The sequence below is a fragment of the Chiloscyllium punctatum genome, chromosome 25 (assembly GCF_047496795.1).
Source record: "Chiloscyllium punctatum isolate Juve2018m chromosome 25, sChiPun1.3, whole genome shotgun sequence".
Taxonomy (NCBI): Eukaryota; Metazoa; Chordata; class Chondrichthyes; order Orectolobiformes; family Hemiscylliidae; genus Chiloscyllium; species Chiloscyllium punctatum.
This window is the reverse complement of record NC_092763.1, coordinates 28,268,563-28,288,602: the sequence shown is the minus strand read 5'-3', so window position 1 is coordinate 28,288,602 and position 20,040 is coordinate 28,268,563. Positions and strand designations below refer to the sequence as shown.

Sequence of the window (20,040 nt, the reverse complement as noted above, 5' to 3'; positions counted from 1 at the left end):
CTAGGACAAATGTTCGGCACAACATCATGGGCCGAAGGGCCTGTTCTGTGCTGTATTATTCTATGTTCTATGATGGGTACAGGGTCTTTTGTCCTGATGAGTTGTTGTCTGAGTGTGCCTATCAGTTTATGGGCTGTCATGAATCACAGTAGTTGTAGACGTCTGGCTGTCAGTTCTGACAGGTAGCATGGGTAGTGAGTTAGGTTGTATAGTGTCCAGATTGCATTGTTTGTTTGTTAGGCATCTGCAGATAAAGTTGTGGTGATATTCATTCTTGGCGAATACTCTATAGAAGTCTTCTTTTTCCCTTTGTAGGTCAGGAGTGCTGCGGTGTTTGAACAGGGTCTTAATGCAGCTTCTCTTGTGTGTGTTTGGGTGGTTGCTGTTGTAGTTCAGGACTTGGTCAGTGTGTGCCTTTCCTGGACACTTTTGTGATCTATTCACTATTCTGTGTTCTTGCTACCATCATATCCAGCAATGGGAGTTGATTGTTGGTTTCCTCCTTTCTCATAAATCTGATACCAGTGAGCATGGTGTTCATAATCCAGTGTCCAGCGTGTGTTCTCGATTTCTGTTCTCTTAATGGTAACAAAAGTGTTGTCCAGAGTTTGGGTTGGATTTGTGGGAGGGCTGTTTGTTCCAATCTTTGCATCACTGCTTCTGCTATGAGCCCAGAGGTGGATGAGCCCATGGATATTCCGTCGATCTGTTCATAAGTGTGTCGTCAAGCACATGTCTAGTAGTTTGAGTAAGCAGTCCTGTTGATAGGCTCCCTGTCGTGTTGTCTGTTGTCCATGTCCAAGAGGTTGGCTATCGTCTCTCTGGCTAGAGTTTTGTCAATTGAAGTGAACAGTGTCGTTACATCAAATTAGACCATTGATTCATCCTTGTCTATGTTTATATTCTTGATGTTACCTAGGCATTCCTGTATGGAGTGTTTGGATCCATTAGTAAGATGTTTTAGTTTTTGTTAAAGTTCATTTGCCAGTTTATGCGATAGAATTTCAGGGAGTGCCACAATGGATCTAATCTGGTTTGTGTACTTTGGGTAATCTGTAAAATCTTGGTGTTGTTGCTTTCTGGTTTCATCCTTTGGAGGTCAATCCTGGTTATTAGTTTGTTTTTTTGTAGGTTCTATGGTGTGTTGTTTATTGGTTAGCTGTGATGAGGAATCACATTCCCTCTGTAGTTAGGTGTCGGTATCTCCAAGTAGTTTCTCTGATTTCTGAATATATTCAGTCTCGTCCATGATAACGGTCATCCTGCCATTGTCCGCTGGTACCATGACTGTTCTCGTCATTTGAGAGAGAGTGTTTTTAGGGCTTTTCTCTCTTTGGTTTTGGAGGTTGTTCATTTGCTTGTTAGTAAGGGTACAATGGTTCGTCCGACTGCTTGCTGTGTCTTTTCAGTTCTGACTGTACATTCTAGTGCAGCGAGGAAGTCTGTTGTTTTTGTGTCCCTGTGGTTGTAGTGGAGTCCTTTAGCCAGTATGGCTTTTTCTGTGTCTGTAGGGGTTTCTTACCCAGGTGTCTGTTGTGTTGTCTTCTCTACTGTTGGTTAGCTTAGTCATTTTGTCTTTAGTACAATTCTCTAAGTGGTTCCGTTCTGTCCCATGGTGATTGCCTGTTCGATTGTCCACTTCAGATTGGTTGTTTTTGTACCAGCTGTCCCTTGTAGCCATAGGGAGAAAGTGAGGACTGCAACTGCTGGAGATCAGAGTCAATAAGTGTGGCGCTGGAAAAGCACAGCCAGTCAGGTAGCATCCGAGGAGCGGCACCCCTTGGCCTCCCCCACATACCTGATGAAGGGTTTACATTCGAACCGTCAACTCTTATGCTTCTTGGATGCTGCCTGACCAGCTGTGCTTTCCCAGTGCTACACTTTTTATCTGTAGCCACACACACACACATGACAATGACCACAAATTCAAATGGGACAACACAACAATCATAGGACAAGCTAAACAAAGAACAGCTGAAGAATTTCTAGAAGAATGCACTCATTGATGGAATCCATTAGTAAGCACATAGACTTAGACCCAAATATATTAGGTCCGGCCACTACAACGAACAACTGGAACAGACAACCGGAAGCAGGAGGAACAGAACCAAATAAATTTCAGAAGACACAGTATAGCTGCACTTCACAGGAGGTTCCAAAGCACTGAATAGGTCACCTAGACAGGGGATGAAATGTTTGCAATTCAACTTCCCGTTCGGTGAACATATCCACAACTATTGGATTAGTGGTGCTGGAAGAGCACAGCAGTTCAGGCAGCATCCAACGAGCAGCGAAATCAACGTTTCGGGCAAAAGCCCTTCATCAGGAATAAAGGCAGTGAGCCTGAAGCATGGAGAGATAAGCTAGAGGAGGGTGGGGGTGGGGAGAGAGTAGCATAGAGTACAATGAGTGAGTGGGGGAGGAGATGAAGGTGATAGGTCAAGGAGGAGAGGGTGGAGTGGATAGGTGGAAAAGAAGATAGGCAGGTCGGACAAGTCAAGGAGACAGTAACTGAGCTGGAAGTTTGAAACTAGGATGAGGTGGGGGAAGGGGAAATGAGGAAGCTGTTGAAGTCCACATTGATGCCCTGGGGTTGAAGTGTTCCGAGGCGGAAGATGAGGCGTTCTTCCTCCAGGCGTCTGGTGGTGAGGGAGCAGCGGTGAAGGAGGCCCAGGACCTCCATGTTCTCGGCAGAGTGGGAGGGGGAGTTGAAATGTTGGGCCACAGGGCGGTTTGGTTGATTGGTGCGGGTGTCTCGGAGATGTTCAATAAAGCGCTCTGCTAGGAGGCGCCCAGTCTCCCCAATGTAGAGGAAGCCACATCGGGAGCAACGGATACAATAAATGATATTGGTGGATGTGCAGATGAAATTTTGATGGATGTGGAAGGCTCCTTTAGGGCCTTGGATAGAGGTGAGGGAGGAGGTGTGGGCACAGGTTTTACAGTTCCTGCGGTGGCAGGGGAAAGTGCCAGAATGGGAGGGTGGGTCGTAGGGGGGTGTGGACCTGACCAGGTAGTCACGGAGGGAACGGTCTTTGCGGAAGGCGGAAAAGGGGTGGGGAGGGAAATATATCCCTGGTGGTGGGGTCTTTTTGGAGGTGGCGGAAATGTCGGTGGATGATTTGGTTGATGCGAAGGTTTGTAGGGTGGAAGGTGAGCACCAGGGGCGTTCTGTCCTTGTTACGGTTGGAGGGGTGGGACACCCTCCACCTTCTCCAAGACTTCCGTTTCCCCGGCCCCCAACGCTTTATCTTCACCATGGATATCCAATCCCTCTACACCTCCATTCGCCATGACCAGGGCCTCCAAGCCCTCTGTTTTTTCCTCTCCAGACGTCCCCAACAGTACCCTTCCACTGACACTCTCATTCGTTTGGCCGAACTGGTCCTCACCCTTAACAATTTCTCCTTTGAATCCTCCCACTTCCTCCAGACCAAAGGCGTAGCCATGGGCACACGTATGGGCCCCAGCTATGCCTGTCTCTTTGTTGGCTATGTAGAACAGTTGATCTTCCGTAATTACACCGGCACCACTCCTCACCTCTTCCTCCGCTACATTGATTACTGCATTGGCGCCACCTCGTGCTCCCGCGATGAGGTTGAGCAATTCATCAACTTCACCAACACATTCCACCCTGACCTTAAATTTACCTGGACTATCTCTGACACCTCGCTCCCCTTCCTGGACCTCTCTATCTCCATTAGTGACGACCGACTTGACACTGACATTTTTTACAAACGCACTGACTCCCATAGCTACCTGGATTACACCTCTTCCCACCCTATCTCTTGCAAAAATGCCATCCCATATTCCCAATTTCTCCGCCTCCGCCGTATCTGCTCCCAAGAGGACCAGTTCCACCATAGGACACACCAGATGGCCTCCTTCTTTAGAGACCGCAATTTCCCTTCCCACGTGGTTAAAGATGCACTCCAACGCATCTCGTCTACATCCCGCACCTCCGCCCTCAGACCCCACCCCTCCAACCGTAACAAGGACAGTACGCCCCTGGTGCTCACCTTCCACCCTACAAACCTTCGCATCAACCAAATCATCCACCGACATTTCCGCCACCTCCAAAAAGACCCCACCACCAAGGATATATTTCCCTCCCCACCCCTTTCCGCCTTCCGCAAAGACCGTTCCCTCCGTGACTACCTGGTCAGGTCCACACCCCCCTACGACCCACCCTCCCATTCTGGCACCTTCCCCTGCCACCGCAGGAACTGTAAAACTTGTGCCCACACCTCCTCCCTCACCTCTATCCAAGGCCCTAAAGGAGCCTTCCACATCCATCAAAGTTTCACCTGCACATCCACCAACATCATTTATTGTATCCGTTGCTCCCGATGTGGTCTCCTCTACATTGGGGAGACTGGGCACCTCCTAGCAAAGCGCTTTAGGGAACATCTCCGAGACACCCGCACCAATCAACCAAACCGCCCCGTGGCCCAACATTTCAACTCCCCCTCCCACTCTGCTGAGGACAAGGAGGTCCTGGGCCTCCTTCACCGCTGCTCCCTCACCACCCTGGAGGAAGAACGCCTCATCTTCTGCCTCGGAACACTTCAACCCCAGGGCATCAATGTGGACTTCAACAGCTTCCTCATTTCCCCTTCCCCCACCTCATCCTAGTTTCAAACTTCCAGCTCAGTTACTGTCTCCTTGACTTGTCCGACCTGCCTATCTTCTTTTCCACCTATCCACTCCACCCTCTCCTCCTTGACCTATCACCTTCATCTCCTCCCCCACTCACCCATTGTACTCTATGCTACTCTCTCCCCACCCCCACCCTCCTCTAGCTTATCTCTCCATGCTTCAGGCTCACTGCCTTTATTCCTGATGAAGGGCTTTTGCCCGAAACGTTGATTTCGCTGCTCGTTGGATGCTGCCTGAACTGCTGTGCTCTTCCAGCACCACTAATCCAGTATTTGATTTTCAGCATCTGCAGTCATTGTTTTTACCTTGATATCCACAACTATGACAACTGGCATCTGAATTACAAATCTTTAGGCCAAGCTTGAACCTGGTATTGTGTGATTTTTAAACTTTGTCCACTCCAGTCCAACACCAGCACCAGCACCCCCACATTAAACTGATGAAACTGCAAATGAGGTGAAATCCAACCCACACCTACCAGTGCCATCAGATCACCATCAGGAAGGATTTAGATTAGATTAGATTAGATTACTTAGTGTGGAAACAGGCCCTTCGGCCCAACAAGTCCACACCGCCCCGCCGAAGCATAACCCACCCATACCTCTACATCTACATCTAGCCCTTACCTAACACTACGGGCAATTTAGCATGGCCAATTCACCTGACCTGCATATCTTTGGACTGTGGGAGGAAACCGGAGCACCCGGAGGAAACCCACGCAGACACGGGGAGAACGTGCAAACTCCACACAGTCGCCTGAGGCGGGAATTGAACCCGGGTCTCTGGCGCTGTGAGGCAGCAGTGCTAACCACTGTGCCACCGTGCCGCCCACTAGGGGATCACAAGTTCAAAATATCAATTATTTCACTTGACCTTGTGTTTACTGTAGCAAAGCTAATCCAATTCATCAAAGTCAAGTTTTTGGTGTTAGTTTTTACCTTCTTTAGCTGTGGGAGTCGATCGGTTTGTTGGCCCAATCTGCCCAGGATTCAGTTCAAAGCTTCCTGCGCAAGGCTGTAAACAGATACAGTGCCTTTCATTCAATGAATATTAAATGTGATCAACCTTCAACTTGCTTCACTGAGGCAATTCAATACTGGGTTTTGGTATTTTTGGGGGAGGGGAATAGAAATAGCAAATGAACTGTTATTCCTGGACATGTTTAACCATTCACAATAATTTCACTAAACTGAGCACCCATCCACATGAACTATTTCTGAGACACACACACACACACGCACACACACACACACACACACACAGTGCTGACTGTGTGTCTCTTTCTCTCTCCCATGAAAGTGCTCCCTCTCTCTCTTCTCTGATGGAGGCAAGTCTATCTCTCTCTCTCTTCCCCCCCCGGCCCACCCCAACTCTTCCCGTCATAAAGGTGTTGACTCTCTCCCCGCTGTTGTTGAAGCTACTGACTCTGTCTTCCTTCCCCTCCTTGAGAGATGGTGCAGGAAGGAGGGCTTCTGATTTTTGGGATATTGAGACCGGTTCTGGGGGATGTGGGACTATTACAAATTGGATGGTCTACACCTTGGCCAGGTTGGAATCAATATCCTTCGGGGTGCTTTTGCTAATGCTGTTGGGGAGAGTTTAAACTAATGTGGTAGGGGGGGGAACCAAATGAGGAGGTTAGTGGACAGTAAGGAGGTAGTAACTAAAGCCTGTAAGGCACTTGATAACGAAGTCAGCGTGACTAAGGGTAAGAGTAGGCAGGGAGCAGATGGTGAATGCAAAGGGACTGGTGGTATGAGCTGCATTTGTTTTAATGCAAGAAGTATAGAAAGTATGGCAGATGAACTTAGGGCTTGAATTAATACTTGGGAGTATGATGTTATTGCTATTATTGAGACTTGGTTAAGGGAAGGGCATGATTGGCAACTAAATATCCCAGGATATTATGCTCCTGTAAAAATGATGGATAGAAATGGCAAGATTAGGGAACCATGGATGACAGGTGAAATTGTGAAACTAGCTAAGAGGAAAAAGGAAGCATTCATAAGGTCCAGGCGACTGAAAACAGATGAAGCTTTGGAAGAATATCGGGAATGTCGGACAAATCTGGAATGAGGAATTAAGAAGGCTAAAAGGAGTCATTAAATATCTTTAGCAAGCAGGGTTAAGGAAAATCCCAAAGCCTTTTATTCATATATAAGAAGAGTAAGTGGGTAACTCGAAAAAGGGTTGGCCCACTCAAGGAGAAAGGAGGAAAGTTATGCGTGGAGTCAGAGAAAATTGGTGAGATTCTTAATGAGCATTCACTGGGGGGGGGCGGGGGTACATGATAGATATTGAGATAACAGATAGATGTTTCAGTACTCTAGGTCAAGTTGGCATAAGGAGGGAGGAAGTGTTGGGTATTCCAAAAGGCGTGAAGGTGGACAAGTCCCCAGGTCCGGATGGGACATATCCCAGGTTACTGAGGGAAGCAAGAGAGGAAATAGTCGGGGCTGAGAAAGCGTGTAGCTAGATGTGACATATTTGCTGCACAGAATGCCAGAAAGTGCTTGACCATGGGGAGAGGTCCATTTGTTCAGAGGAACTGGGGACATCTGTTCTTGGTGTTGATGGGTCAGAGTAAATAAGGAGATAACATTTGTTCACTTGTGGAATGTGTGGCTGTACCTCCTCCTCACACCGGTGGCTCAAAGATTGTGCATATTTCACAATAGGATGTCAGATAACTAAATTGCTGGTTTTATATCAAAGAATCTTTATAAAACTCATACTCAATAGGGAAAAAAAAACTTGTAATTTAATAAGCTGAGTGGAATATGCAAGTAGTAGAACAAACCTGATACATTTTCATGTACACCACACTAAGCAGATTGAATCTATGAAGCTTAGTTCCCTCATCTTGACTGTTCTGGAATGTGAATGTCTACTCACTGTTACAAGCTAGGAAAACACTAAGGCTGGAAGTGGCATAGTAAGGAAGTTGTGTGAGTGAGAGAGAAAACATTCTTCTGTAAATTACATTCACTGATTGATGGGTTCAAGGGACACAGAGAGAAGGAAGCTGGTAGAAAGTTTAACTCTATGGTCTGACTTGAGTGAACACTGGCTTGACATGGACTAAATGTTTGTGTGTTGTTCCCGGGAGTTTGAGATCCGGGAATGTTATGTATATAATTTGCATTCTGGGAGTCGAAGATGATTTTAAAAGAAAAAGCCTTTTTGTAAGACAATGACACTGGACATGATAGCTGAGCGAGGTGACCCCATGACCTTTCCCACAGAGTTTAGCCTAATGCCTTGTTATGATGTACCTGTTAAAAGGGAAGGTTACCCAGCCAAAGCAATCGGCCATTTGGGCATGCCTGGATCAAGGTTTCCTCACTTTGATGTGCATATAGCTTAAAATAGTCAAGCATTCAGTCAATGAAATTCTTTTCCTCTGCAAAATTTTGCCATTTCATTGCTGCTTATCTGATTAAGGACATGTGGCGTTTTTGTAATCTTAACACCAAATTCTGTATAAAAACAGCTTGTTTGCAGCAATAGGGAGAGTAGCCCAAGAGAGCTCTTAGGGGTAAGAGCTGGCGCCACTACTCTGCTAATGTATTTAGAACCTTAGATACCTAGAAACCAGACTTTAGCTATGTTATAGTGTAACATAAGAGTTTTATACTCCAGACTACCACAGAGTACAATCTCTGGGGCAAACTAAGAGAGGCTTATAGGTTGAGTCCAACAGTGATTCCTTGAGCCAACTCGAAAAGGTACTTTAATAGAGCCTTAACAAATATCTGTACAGCAGCCTTGAAAATGGGTGAGGTCCCTGAGGACTGGAGAATTGCTGATGTTGTCCCCTTGTTTAAGGGTAGCAGGGATAATCCAAGTAATTATGGACCGGTGAGCCTAATGTCAGTGAGGGGCAGGATGTATTCCCATTTGAAAGAATATCAGCGATAGGCAACATGGTCATGTCTTAATAGAATTCGTTAAAGAAGTGACAAAGTTGACTGATGAGGGAAGGGCTGCGGATGTCATATACATAGACTTCAGTTAAGATGTTTGATAAAAGTTCCCCATGGCAGGCTGATGGAGAAACTTGCATGGGATCCAGGTTGTACTAACTAGATGGATAAGAACTGGCCGGGCAACAGGAGACAGAGGATAGTAGTGGAAGGGAATTTCTCAAAATGGAGAACTGTGACAGTGGTGTTCCACAGGGACCCGTGCTGGGACTACTGTTGTTTGTGATATACATAAATGATCAGGAGGAAGGTATAGGTGGTCTCATTAGTAAGTTTGCAGATGAGCAAAGAATGGTGGAGTAGCAGATAATGAAGGGGACTGTCAAATAATACAGCAGAATATAGATAGATTGGAGAGCTGAGCGGAGCAGAGAAATTGCAGATGGATTTCAATCTGGGCAAAAGCGAGGTGATGCAATTTTGTAGATCCAATTCAAGAGTGAACTATATTGTAAATAAAAAAACCCTGGGGAAATTTGATGTATGGAGAAATCTGGGTGTTCAGGTCCATTGTACCCTGAAGGTGGCAACGCAGGTCAATAGAGCGGTCAAGGAGGCAAACAGCATGCTTTCCTTCATCGGACGGAGTATTGAGTACAAGAGTTGGCAGGTCATGTTACCGTTGTATACAACTTTAGTTCAGCCACCTTTGGAATACTGCGTACAGTTCTGATCACTATATTCCCAAAAGGATGTGGCTGCTTTGGAGAGGGTGCAGAGAAGGTTCACTAGGATGTTGCCTGGTATGGAGGGTGCTGGCTATGAAGAGAGGTTGAGTAGATTAGGATTATTTTCATTAGAAAGATGGAGGTTGAGAGAGGACCTGATTGAGTTCTACAAAATCATGAGATGTATAGATAGGGTGGACAGCAAGAAGCTTTTACCCCAGAGTGGGAAACTCAGTTATTAGGGATCACAAGTTCAAAGTGAGAGGAGAAAAGTTTAGGGAGATATGGTGGTACGTTCTTTATGCAAAGGGTGTTGGGTGTCTGAATTGTGTTGCCAGCAGAGGTAGAGGCAGGAACAATCGCGTCACTTAAGATGTATCTATACAGATACATGAGTGTGCAGGGAGCAAAGGGATCCATCGAAAACAGGAGACAGGTTTAGATAGAGGATCTGGATCAGCGCAGGCTTATGCTGTAATTGCCTTTTTTTTTCTCTCTGTCACACACACACACACACACACATACAGAGGTTCTGACTCCCTCTACCTGGAAGTGCTGACTTGCTCGCTCTTTCTCCCTCTCACACCATGAAAGCCCTGATAATTCCTCTTTCTTCACAAAGGATGCTGACTCTTTCTTACTTCCCCACACCGAATGTGCTGTCTCTCTCGCGCTCTCTCTGCCCCTCTCTTGAAGGCGTTGACTGTTCCTCTGTCTCCAATCAAAATGTTGACCCTCTCTCGCCAACAGCAAAAGTAGAGTATCTTTCTCCGCTAAGGTACCGACTCCCACTCTCATTCTCTTTTGTGGAGTTGTTGACTCTCTAATTGATTCAGGATAGTCAGCATGATCTTGCAAGAGAAAAATTGTGTTTCACAAAATTGACTGAGTATTTTTTGAGGAAGTTAACAAAAAGATTCATGACAGCTGAGGGGTAGACGTTGTGTACTTAGTCTTTAATAAAACCTTCAACAAGGTTCCACATGGCAGATTAATTAGTAAAGTAAGATCACATGGGATTCAGGATAGCCTTGCCAATTGGATACATAACTGGCTTCACAGCAGGAGACAGAATTGTGGTGGAGGATTGCTTTTTGCTCGAGGCCTGTCACCAGTGGTGTTCCACAGGGATCGGTTCTGGGTCTTCTTTAGTTTGTCATTTATATAAATGATTTGGATGAAAACTTGGAAAGCACAGTTAGTAAGCTTGCAGACGACATCAAAGTTGGTGGTATGATGGACAGAGAAGAAGGTTTTCTAAGATTACAAAGGGATCTTGATCAAATAGGTCAATGGGCTGAAAAATGGTAGATGGAGTTCAATCTGGATAAATGCGAGGCATTGCATTTTGGTTCAACAAGCAAGGTAGGACTTATACAATTAATGGTAGGGCCTTGCGTATTGTTTAGAACATAAGGACCAAGGGTTTTACATACATCATCCTTTGACGTTTGCATTACATATAGAAAGGGTGGTTTATATGGCATTTGGCACACTTGCTTTCATTGCTCAGTTGTTTGAGTGTAGGAATTAGGAAGTCATGTTGAGATTGTACAGGACATTGGTGAGGCCTCTTCTGGAGTACTATGTCCAGTTATGGTTGCCCAGGTATAGGAAGGATATTGCTAAACTGGAAGATATTTTGCAAAGTGTTGCTGGGTGTGGAAGCTTTGAATTATAAAGAAAGGCTTGGACCTTTTTGTACTAGAGCATAGGAGGTTGAGAGGTGACCTTATACAGTCATGTATAAAATCATGAGGGGTATAGATAGGGTTAATTATAGATAGGTGTCTTTTCCCAAGGATGGGGGACTTCAAGTTCAGTTTCACTTTGTGTGAATTTGTGGAGAGGCAGGTGATTCAGGAGTATGGTGGGAAAAGGCAGTGAGGTTGGTGATGCTGAGTAACTTATTCCTGTCATTAAAAATAATGAATTTTAAACAAACTGAGAAGGTTATTCAATTGACAGCATGATTTATTGGAAGATGAATGTGAGCCAAATGGTACTTTAGACTGTCAACCAATTCAGTCAGATATAGATTTCAGGGAGAGGCTGAGCTGTTCCTCATCCTGACCTCGGTTCTTTGAGCACAGGCATTAAAAAAACAAATCCCCAAGTCCTGATCTAATCGAGAGATCTAAGATTGTGGGTCATGTTCAGAATTACCTCCTCATCCAATTCCTCCTCATCTCGATCTGAACAGGACAGCAGTTTTGACAAAGCTTGCAGTTGGTCAGCTTGGAAGGTGAAATCCATCTTGTAACCCTGTCAGTGCTGAATAAACACCCCTATTTGCAACAGAAAGGATTCTCTTTTAGAACCAATTCATTTTTTCTGACCACCAGTTGTTAGTTTACCAACAGACATATTGACAGTAAGTACACCCTGGCACTACAGACATCCACACACATTTTTGCTTTGGGCACAGAATGCTACACAATGCTATGTAGGCATGGGTCAAAGGAGAAGCTGTGAGCTTTCTATACTGCTATTTGAGATGTGTAGCATCAACTCAAATAATGTGAAGGAAGTTGAGGGGTGAAATAAGGCAGTGGGGCAGGGGGAGATGGGGGGGGGGGGGGAGAAGAGAAAGAGAAAAAAGTGAAAGGTGACAATAATACCTTTCTTGATGCAATCATGAGACATTATTAGGATAGTACTTATTATTCATTCCTAACTTCACTCAAACAACTTGTTTGGCCATTTCAGAGTGAAATTCAGAGCCAACCACACTGTTGGGAGTCTGTAGCCAGACACGTTTATGACATCAGATTTCCTCTCTCAATGATGTCTAAGAACCAGATCAGCTTTTATATTAATATAGATATTAACTGGTCATCATTACTGAGAGTTGCTTTTTAGTCCAGATTTATTAAATTAACTGAACTAAACTTCCCAGGGAGGTCTTGTGGCAAGGAAGATGGTGGTGAATGGGCAACTTTTACCTATTTTTGTTACCTATTCAAAATACTCCAACAAATTAAACATGATTTTCCTTTTAGGAATCTGTTGACACTTCCTAATCAGCCCACCTTTTCCCATGTTACTTCTAATTTTATCTGAAATAATTGCTGGCAGAAGATTCCCCATCACTGAAGTTAATTAACAAGTCTGTAATTGCTAAGCTTACTCCTTCAATCTTTTTTGAAACAGGTTGTAACGTTTGCAATTCTTCAGCCTTCTCCTGGCACCTCTCCTGAGTTGAGGGAAGACTGAAAGATTATGTGGCTCTTGCAATGTCCACTCTCACTTCCTTCCAAACTTTTTGGATGCATCTCATACACTCCCAGTGCCTTGTCAACATCTAAGTACCAACTCTTTATCCAATACCTACTCCTTATCAATTTTGAACCTTCCCAGTGACAGAGTTTCCTCGTTAGTCGCCCTGTCTGGGTTTGCAGCGTTTGTAAAGTATTCAAATACACTACTTGTTTGCCGAGAGAAGATTTTGGGTGAACTCTTTTGTTGGCAAGTCAACTTTTGCTCATAATTCCTCTTTGCTTGTCTTCTTTGCTTCCCTTGTTTGCTTTTTCATCTCCCTACTAAACCTTTGACCACATCACCATAAGAAACGAATTATAAATTGTACAAAATATACACCATCAGTCAAACATCACTTTACTTCATCCTTCATCTCTCCTCGCCACCACACACTCCCAAGGCTCCTTGGATGCTGCCTGATCTGCGGTGCGTTTCCAGCACCACTAATCTGGACTCAGATCTCCAGCATCTGCAGTTCTCACTCTTCAACCCTCTCCGACTGTTATCCTCTGTCAGGTCTACTCCATTGATGAACCTCTCAGACTCCCTCGCACTCCTTCCGCATTCATTCTCTCCCTATCCTCTTCCCTCGCTTAAATCTCACTCACTCACTCACTCACTCACCTACCTCTTCTCTTCTCCCCCCCCCTTCCCTCCCTTTCACACACTCACCGTTTCACCGATTCTTCTCGTCGCTATGGGAACGCTGAACATGGCGTCGAGCTTTAATTGACAGCCCCCCCCGGCACCAATGAACCGCCCGCGCCCAATCAGCAGCGGCGATACTGGGCGGTGGGGACGGGCCCACGGCTTCGCCAATCAGAGCGGGCGGACTTGGGACTTGGGAGGTGGGAGGAGAACGGGACCTTCGTGCTCTGTGTGTGTGTGCGCGGTAGAGCGGGACGGCCCGGGGCCTGACAGAGAAAGGGAGAGAAGCGGAACTGCCGAAGGCGGGAGAGACGGAGAGAGAGGCGGGACCCTTCTAAGACCGAGAGAGTCTATTTTCTGAAAAGGGATCCTCAGTGGATTGACCCGGGACACCGGGGTAGGTCAGAGGAGGAAGAACATCAGCCCGGCCTAAAGCGACAGACATCTCATCTGGAGAGATTTGGAGGAGTTTTCAGATTAGATTATTGTTAGATTCCCTACAGTATGGATACAAGCCCTTCGGCCTAACAAGTCCACACTATTATAGAGAAAGGAGGAGGAGGGGACAGGAGAGGAGAAGTGCGTGGGGGAGAGAGGGAGGTGAAGTGCTTCTAGGTGTGACGGGGGGGAGGGGGGGGAAGAGAGGGAGGGAGGTGGGGGAGATGTGGTGGGGTGGATGAGTGAGAGGTTCGTACGGTCGGGTGGGTGAGGGTGAGGGAGAGGTGGGTGAAGGGGGGGGTGAGGGAGAGGTGGGTGAAGGGGGGGTGAGGGAGCGGTGGGTGAAGGGGGGGGTGAGGGAGCGGTGGGTGAAGGGGGGGGTGAGGGAGCGGTGGGTGAAGGGGGGGGTGAGGGAGCGGTGGGTGAAGGGGGGGGTGAGGGAGCGGTGGGTGAAGGGGGGGGTGAGGGAGCGGTGGGTGAAGGGGGGGGTGAGGGAGCGGTGGGTGAAGGGGGGGGTGAGGGAGCGGTGGGTGAAGGGGGGGGTGAGGGAGCGGTGGGTGAAGGGGGGGGTGAGGGAGCGGTGGGTGAAGGGGGGGGTGAGGGAGCGGTGGGTGAAGGGGGGGGTGAGGGAGCGGTGGGTGAAGGGGGGGTGAGGGAGCGGTGGGTGAAGGGGGGGGTGAGGGAGCGGTGGGTGAAGGGGGGGGTGAGGGAGCGGTGGGTGAAGGGGGGGGTGAGGGAGCGGTTCGGGGTTTGCGGGGGAGGCGGGGCGGTTGAGTGAGGTTCGGGGTTTGCGGGGGAGGCGGGGCGGTTGAGTGAGGTTCGGGGTTTGCGGGGGAGGCGGGGCGGTTGAGTGAGAGGTTCGGGGTTTGCGGGGGAGGCGGGGCGGTTGAGTGAGAGGTTCGGGGTTTGCGGGGGAGGCGGGGCGGTTGAGTGAGAGGTTCGTCAGGTGGGGTGGTTGAGGGTGACGTGGGGGTGATGAGGGAGAGATGTGTGAGGGAGTGAAGTTTTTTTGCACATGAGAGAGCAAGGCAAGGAGGAGGTTGTGTTACGTTCCTTGCTTGACAGCGCACAAAACATAACAGCCGCAACCAGTAAACTGATTTCCATTTCCTTCCAGATTATAAAATGAGTTTCAACTTTGCGAATCCAGGTGGAGGCAGCAGCTTTTCCTTCACTGCTCCCAAGACTGGTGCAGGAACAGGGAGTGCCTTCTCTTTTGGCAGTACCACTGCAGCCTCCCAAGGACCCTTTGGCTTTGGAACACCACAGCAAGTCACAGCCACGTCGACTTCAGCACCCAGTGCTGGTCTGTTTTCATTCAGCACACCAACCACTGGAGTCACGTCATCCACTGCATTCTGCCTGCCGACACAGCCTGCAACAACCTCCACTACTGGAGGCTTCTCTCTTGGGTAGGTCACAGTTTGTGTCTACACATTAATATTCACAGTCCATAGATTGGACCTGGGGTGGCTAAATGGCCTGAAGGGAGTGGATAGATGTGTTGAACTGAACAGAGAATGTTGGCAGGAAGAAAGAATAGAGATGATTTTCAGTAATTTGTTGTCAACGTGAGTGTTGCTTGTAAGTCCACCAGTTTTTTGACCATCATTAGTTGAATTTGATTAGATTACTTAAATGTGGAAACAGGCCCTTCGGCCCAACAAGTCCACACCAACCCTCCGAAGAGCAACCCACCCAGATCCATTCCCTACATCTAACACTACGGGCAATTTAGCATGGCCAATTCACCTAACCTGCACATTTTTGGACAGTGGGAGGAAACCGGAGCACCCGGAGGAAATCCACGCAGACATGGGGAGAATGTATAAACTCCACATAGACAGTTGCCTGAGGTGGGAATTGAACCTGGGTCTCTGGCGCTGTAAGGCAGTAGTGCTAACCACTGTGCCACCATGCCGCCGTTTGGTGTTGAGCTACCTTGAATCTTTGCAATCCTTGGTGAGTTGGGCATTTATGATGTTTTTATGGAGTAAGTTCTAGGATTTCGATTCAGCAACAGTGAAGGAATGGCAATAGATTTCTTAGACAAAATTCTGAGTGACTTGGAGGGAAACTGTAGGTGAAAGTGTTCGTATGTACCTGTTCCTCACTGTCCTTCTAGGATGTAGAGGTCGTAGGTTTGGAACTTGCTGTTAGAGGACCCTGAGTGACTTATTGCAGTGCATCTTACAGACTGCTGCCACTGTATGTCAATGGTGGAGGGTGTGTGTGTTTATGGTTGTGGTACCAGCCAAGCAGGTAGTTTCCTCCGGGATGCCATCAAGCTGCTTCAGTATTGTTGGAGCTGCAAACCACTAGGCAAATGGGGAGGATTCAGTCAAACTTCTGACTGCCTTGTGGATGATGGACAGGATTTGCGGAATTAGGAAGTGACCTGCTCTTGTAGCCTTGATTATCTGAATATCAATTATCTGAAAATCGGATTATCCAAACAGAATCTAAAGGTCCTGTGAAACTGTTACAACAAAGTAGTGTTACCGACAATGGTGTCACCATTGCGTCTTTTGTTAACAATACAGGGTAAATTAGTTATCTGCACTGAAGGTCATCTACAAATGTTGCATCAAAGAGAGGTGTTAATGACACTGGTGCAACAATCTGTCAATTGTAACAGTGGTAAAATAATTTTAAACGACTATGTTGGAACAATCGCGTCTTTAGTTTAACTGAGGAATACAGGGAGGTACTTGCACTGAAGATGATGTACCAGTGTTGCAGCAAAGGTGGTAATGACACTGGTGCAACAATCTTACTCAGTCATTTGTTGCAGTGTTGAAAGAATTTTAACACAAAAATGACTGACATGCTGAAGGATTTAAAATGCATGACAAAATCAGTGGTGTCTCCATTCCCTCTACAACTTCTTTCTGAGTTTGTATCTGGTCTAACTGATTGTGCTTGTTGTACGTACTTATCATGTCTGTGAAGAGAAAGCAGACCACAGTGACAATTGAACAGAAGAGTGAGATTTTACAGCGTCTGGATCGTGGTGAAAAGGCATCAAAGATTGCACAGGAGTACAACAGTGTCCGACATCAGGCAAGCAAGACTGGAGATTGAGAAATTCATCATCCAAAATGACACAGCAAATGCTCCAAAAAGAAAATCCATGAAGCCAGCAAAGAATGACCAACTCAACCAAGTTGTATTTTTTGTGGTTTTCACAGCAGTGTGAAAAGGGAATTTCTGTATCTGGCCCGATGAAACTAGAAAAGGCTGTCCGTTTCCATGAACGACTCCACACTAGTGAGTCTGATCACAGCATATCATTGGGCTGGTTACAGCGCTTCAAACATCGTCACAGCATTAGGCAGTTAGGCATTCTTGGAGAGCAAAGTTATGAACCTGAGCAATTGTACAATGTTGATGAAAATCGATTGTTTTGCAGTGCACTGCCGGATAAAATACTTGCATCCACCACGGAAAAGCAGGTGTCAGTACAAAAAGTGCAGAAAGATCGCATCATGATTTTCCCTTGTGTTAATGTCACCAGCACTCAAATTACTGCTTGTCTGCATTTGGCGGTATGTTAATCCATGTTGCTTCAAGACTGTGACAAGAACTCATTTCCCATGAAGTACAAAACACAAAATGAGACATGGATGACATGTCAACTTTTCTCATCCTGGTTCCATGGAGATTTTGTACCTGCTGTCATCACATTTGACAAGTGCTGGACTCAAGCAATGTGCCTTTCTGCTTGTTGTCAGCTGTGAAAGGCAGCCAGTTAGAATCAGCAGACCGAGCTATCAAGTGTTTGTTTTTTACCACCCAACACCACTTCAAGCTTACAGCCACTTAATCAGGGAATCATTGATTGTGAAAAAAGATTATCACCATAACATGTTGCGTGCCGTCCTGGGTGAAGACAATGCAGAGAAAGGACTGCAGGAAATTATGAAAGCATTCACAGTCAAAGACACTCTGTTCACGATGGCTGAATCTTGGGACCACATCAAGCCATCAACAATCGCAGAGTGTTGGTACAATGGCTTGTGTGTTGGGAGCTGTGCCAGTGAAGAGGATATCCATCCTGAACAAAGGCTAACCATGGACATAACCAAAAACTGCAGACAGCTGGGTTTAGGGGACTTTGTAGAGACTGAGATCGATGTCACAGTTCACCCAAGCAACGACATTGGAACAGGGTCACTCGGCGACGATCAGATCGTCAACATAGTCATAGAACAGCAGGAATGTATGGATGGCATGGGTACTCAGAAAAATCTGATACCAAAACCACCACCAGTCCTGTTAACGAAGCTATTGACAGTTTGCAACTTTTCATGGAGTGGTACGAAGCACAAGATGAAGTTTGTGCTGTTAAGTTGATACATCTTTGGCAAATGTTATTGTTCGCAAAAAAAGAGACAGTAGCACCTCAAGCAACAGTGGCTGGGTCTTTTCTTCGGAAATAATAACTGGCCTCTACCTCAATTCTATTTACTGTAAAGGTACAGAAAAACTGATTTGGAAAATGTCATGAATTTTTAAGCACTACCTAGTGTTTGTACAAATTTTAGTGATTGAAATAAAAACTCTGTAAATATGCTTTTTAATGCAGTTATGAGCAGTACAATTTTCTTTGTTTACGGTCAAATCAATTAACATAATAATCAATTATCTGAATGGAAACCTGCCTGCCCATGGACTTCGGATAATTGAGGTACCTCTGTAAATAGTTATAACTGTGGGTTGCGTATTTCAGTTTCTAGTCATTGGAAACCCCATGATGTTGATGGAGCTTTCAGTGATGGTAATGCCATCACTGACATTGCAATGACAGCATCAAAATACAAGGTGGTCAAGCATAGAAAGAGTCCCAAGAACAATCTCTGGAGAGTTCTTCCTCTTAGTCCAGACCAAAAAAAAACTTCCATTAAACATTATTCTGTTTCATATCACTCAGTCAACTGTCAATTGATTTGATAATCAAAAATTGGTTCAAAGCCCTGCTGAGTGGGCAAACACAAATGCAGGGCAGCGGGGCTATATGTGAAGTTATATAACTGTGTGGAAAACAAAAGGCACAGTATTATTGGGAAATGTGAATGTACAAAGGGATCTGGGTGCCCTAGCACACCGGTAGGTAGGTACAGTGAGCAATGAGGAAGAAAATGGTATTTTGGCCTTCACTGCAAGAGGATTTGAGCTTTGAAGTGGGGATGACTTCACTGTAGTTATACAGGGCCTTGGAAACCAAATTCGGAGTATTGTGTGAAGCATTGCCCTCCCTATCCAAGAAAGGATATATGTGCCATGGAGGACATTAAATAGGCTGATAACAGGGATAGTAGGACTGTCCTGTGAGGAGAGACTGATTTGACTGGGCCTGAATTCACAAGTTTCGAGGGATAGGAGAGCACTGATTAAAACAGACAAAATTATAATGGAGCTGGATTAGTATCCATGTAGGGAGATTGTTTTCCTTGGCTGGGGAGTCTAGAATCAGGACACAATCTCAGAAGACAGAGTAGACTATTTAGATCTTAGATGGAAAAAATTTCTTCCTTTTGGGAGGGTAGTGAATCTGTGGAATTCTCCAGTACAGACAGCTGCACAGGCCAAATTTGAGATGTTGGGGAAGTAAATGTTTAATAAAGCCCAGAGTTGTCTCGGTGACTTATTTGTCTGTGTTTACCACCAGCAAAGTTAAAATGACTAGCCTCCAGTTGTTGGGTTAAACCTTTTCGCCAAGATCATAATGTTTGCAATTCTCCAGTGTTAGGTTCTTTTCCTAAGGTTTCACACACGAGATGTAATTCGCACGCACAAACTGTGCAAACTATTAACGTTTATTAAAGCCTGTGCAAACTAGGTGACCCCATTGACCCTCTTCGCAGGTGTGTCAAGTCGAGTCAAAGAGGCTCCGAACAAAGCAAACACATCCCCTTTATACAGGTTAGTTGATAATGCTCACAGATACTCTGGACACTTGGCCCTTCCACCGCCCCCCCCCCCCCACAAATAATCACATGTTACCCCAGTACAATGGTAGAATGAGGTCATCCATGGAGATAATGTATATATAAATGCCCTAATCCTGGGTTATCATTATGCAAACAATTCCTCACTCCGTGGTTCCACAAGACAATATCGGTGCGTTATGTCTGAGCTTCTGAGGGTGTGGCTATGAAAGCATTTCTGAATGGAAGGGACTGAATGAGAGTTTAATTTGATAAAAGCAGGAGAGTTGTAGTAAATCAGTGGGAGTCATTTGCATTCCTTCATGAACGTCCCCACCCACTTCAGTTTCTGGAGGAAGACGGTGCAGTTTAACACTTTAATATTACTTTAGTCCAGTTTAATCTTTTAACATTACACCAGTCCTCTGACAGCACAGCAGTCCTAAGTCT

General features: G+C 46.0%; 2 protein-coding genes across 3 annotated transcripts in view; one reads left to right on the top strand and one right to left on the bottom strand.

Annotated features, from left to right (window-relative positions):
* Nucleotides 1-13,361, bottom strand: part of dnaaf6 (dynein axonemal assembly factor 6) — a 67,054-nt gene extending 53,693 nt beyond the window's left edge. Inside the window, exons 1-3 of one of the 2 annotated variants that reach the window (XM_072594892.1) lie at nt 13,247-13,361; nt 11,480-11,601; nt 5,598-5,673 (exon numbers count right to left, since the gene is read on the bottom strand). In XM_072594892.1, the coding sequence (XP_072450993.1) occupies nt 5,598-5,673; nt 11,480-11,569 (166 nt within the window). In that variant the 5' untranslated portion in view covers nt 11,570-11,601; nt 13,247-13,361. The remainder of the gene's footprint in view (nt 1-5,597; nt 5,674-11,479; nt 11,602-13,246) is intronic. The other variant, XM_072594893.1, reaches the window with a different exon arrangement.
* Nucleotides 13,362-13,413: 52 nt separating this feature from the next.
* Nucleotides 13,414-20,040, top strand: part of nup62l (nucleoporin 62 like) — a 56,425-nt gene continuing 49,798 nt past the window's right edge. The window contains exons 1-2 of the mRNA XM_072594891.1: nt 13,414-13,619; nt 14,778-15,072. Coding sequence (XP_072450992.1) covers nt 14,786-15,072 — 287 coding nt within the window. The 5' untranslated portion in view covers nt 13,414-13,619; nt 14,778-14,785. The remainder of the gene's footprint in view (nt 13,620-14,777; nt 15,073-20,040) is intronic.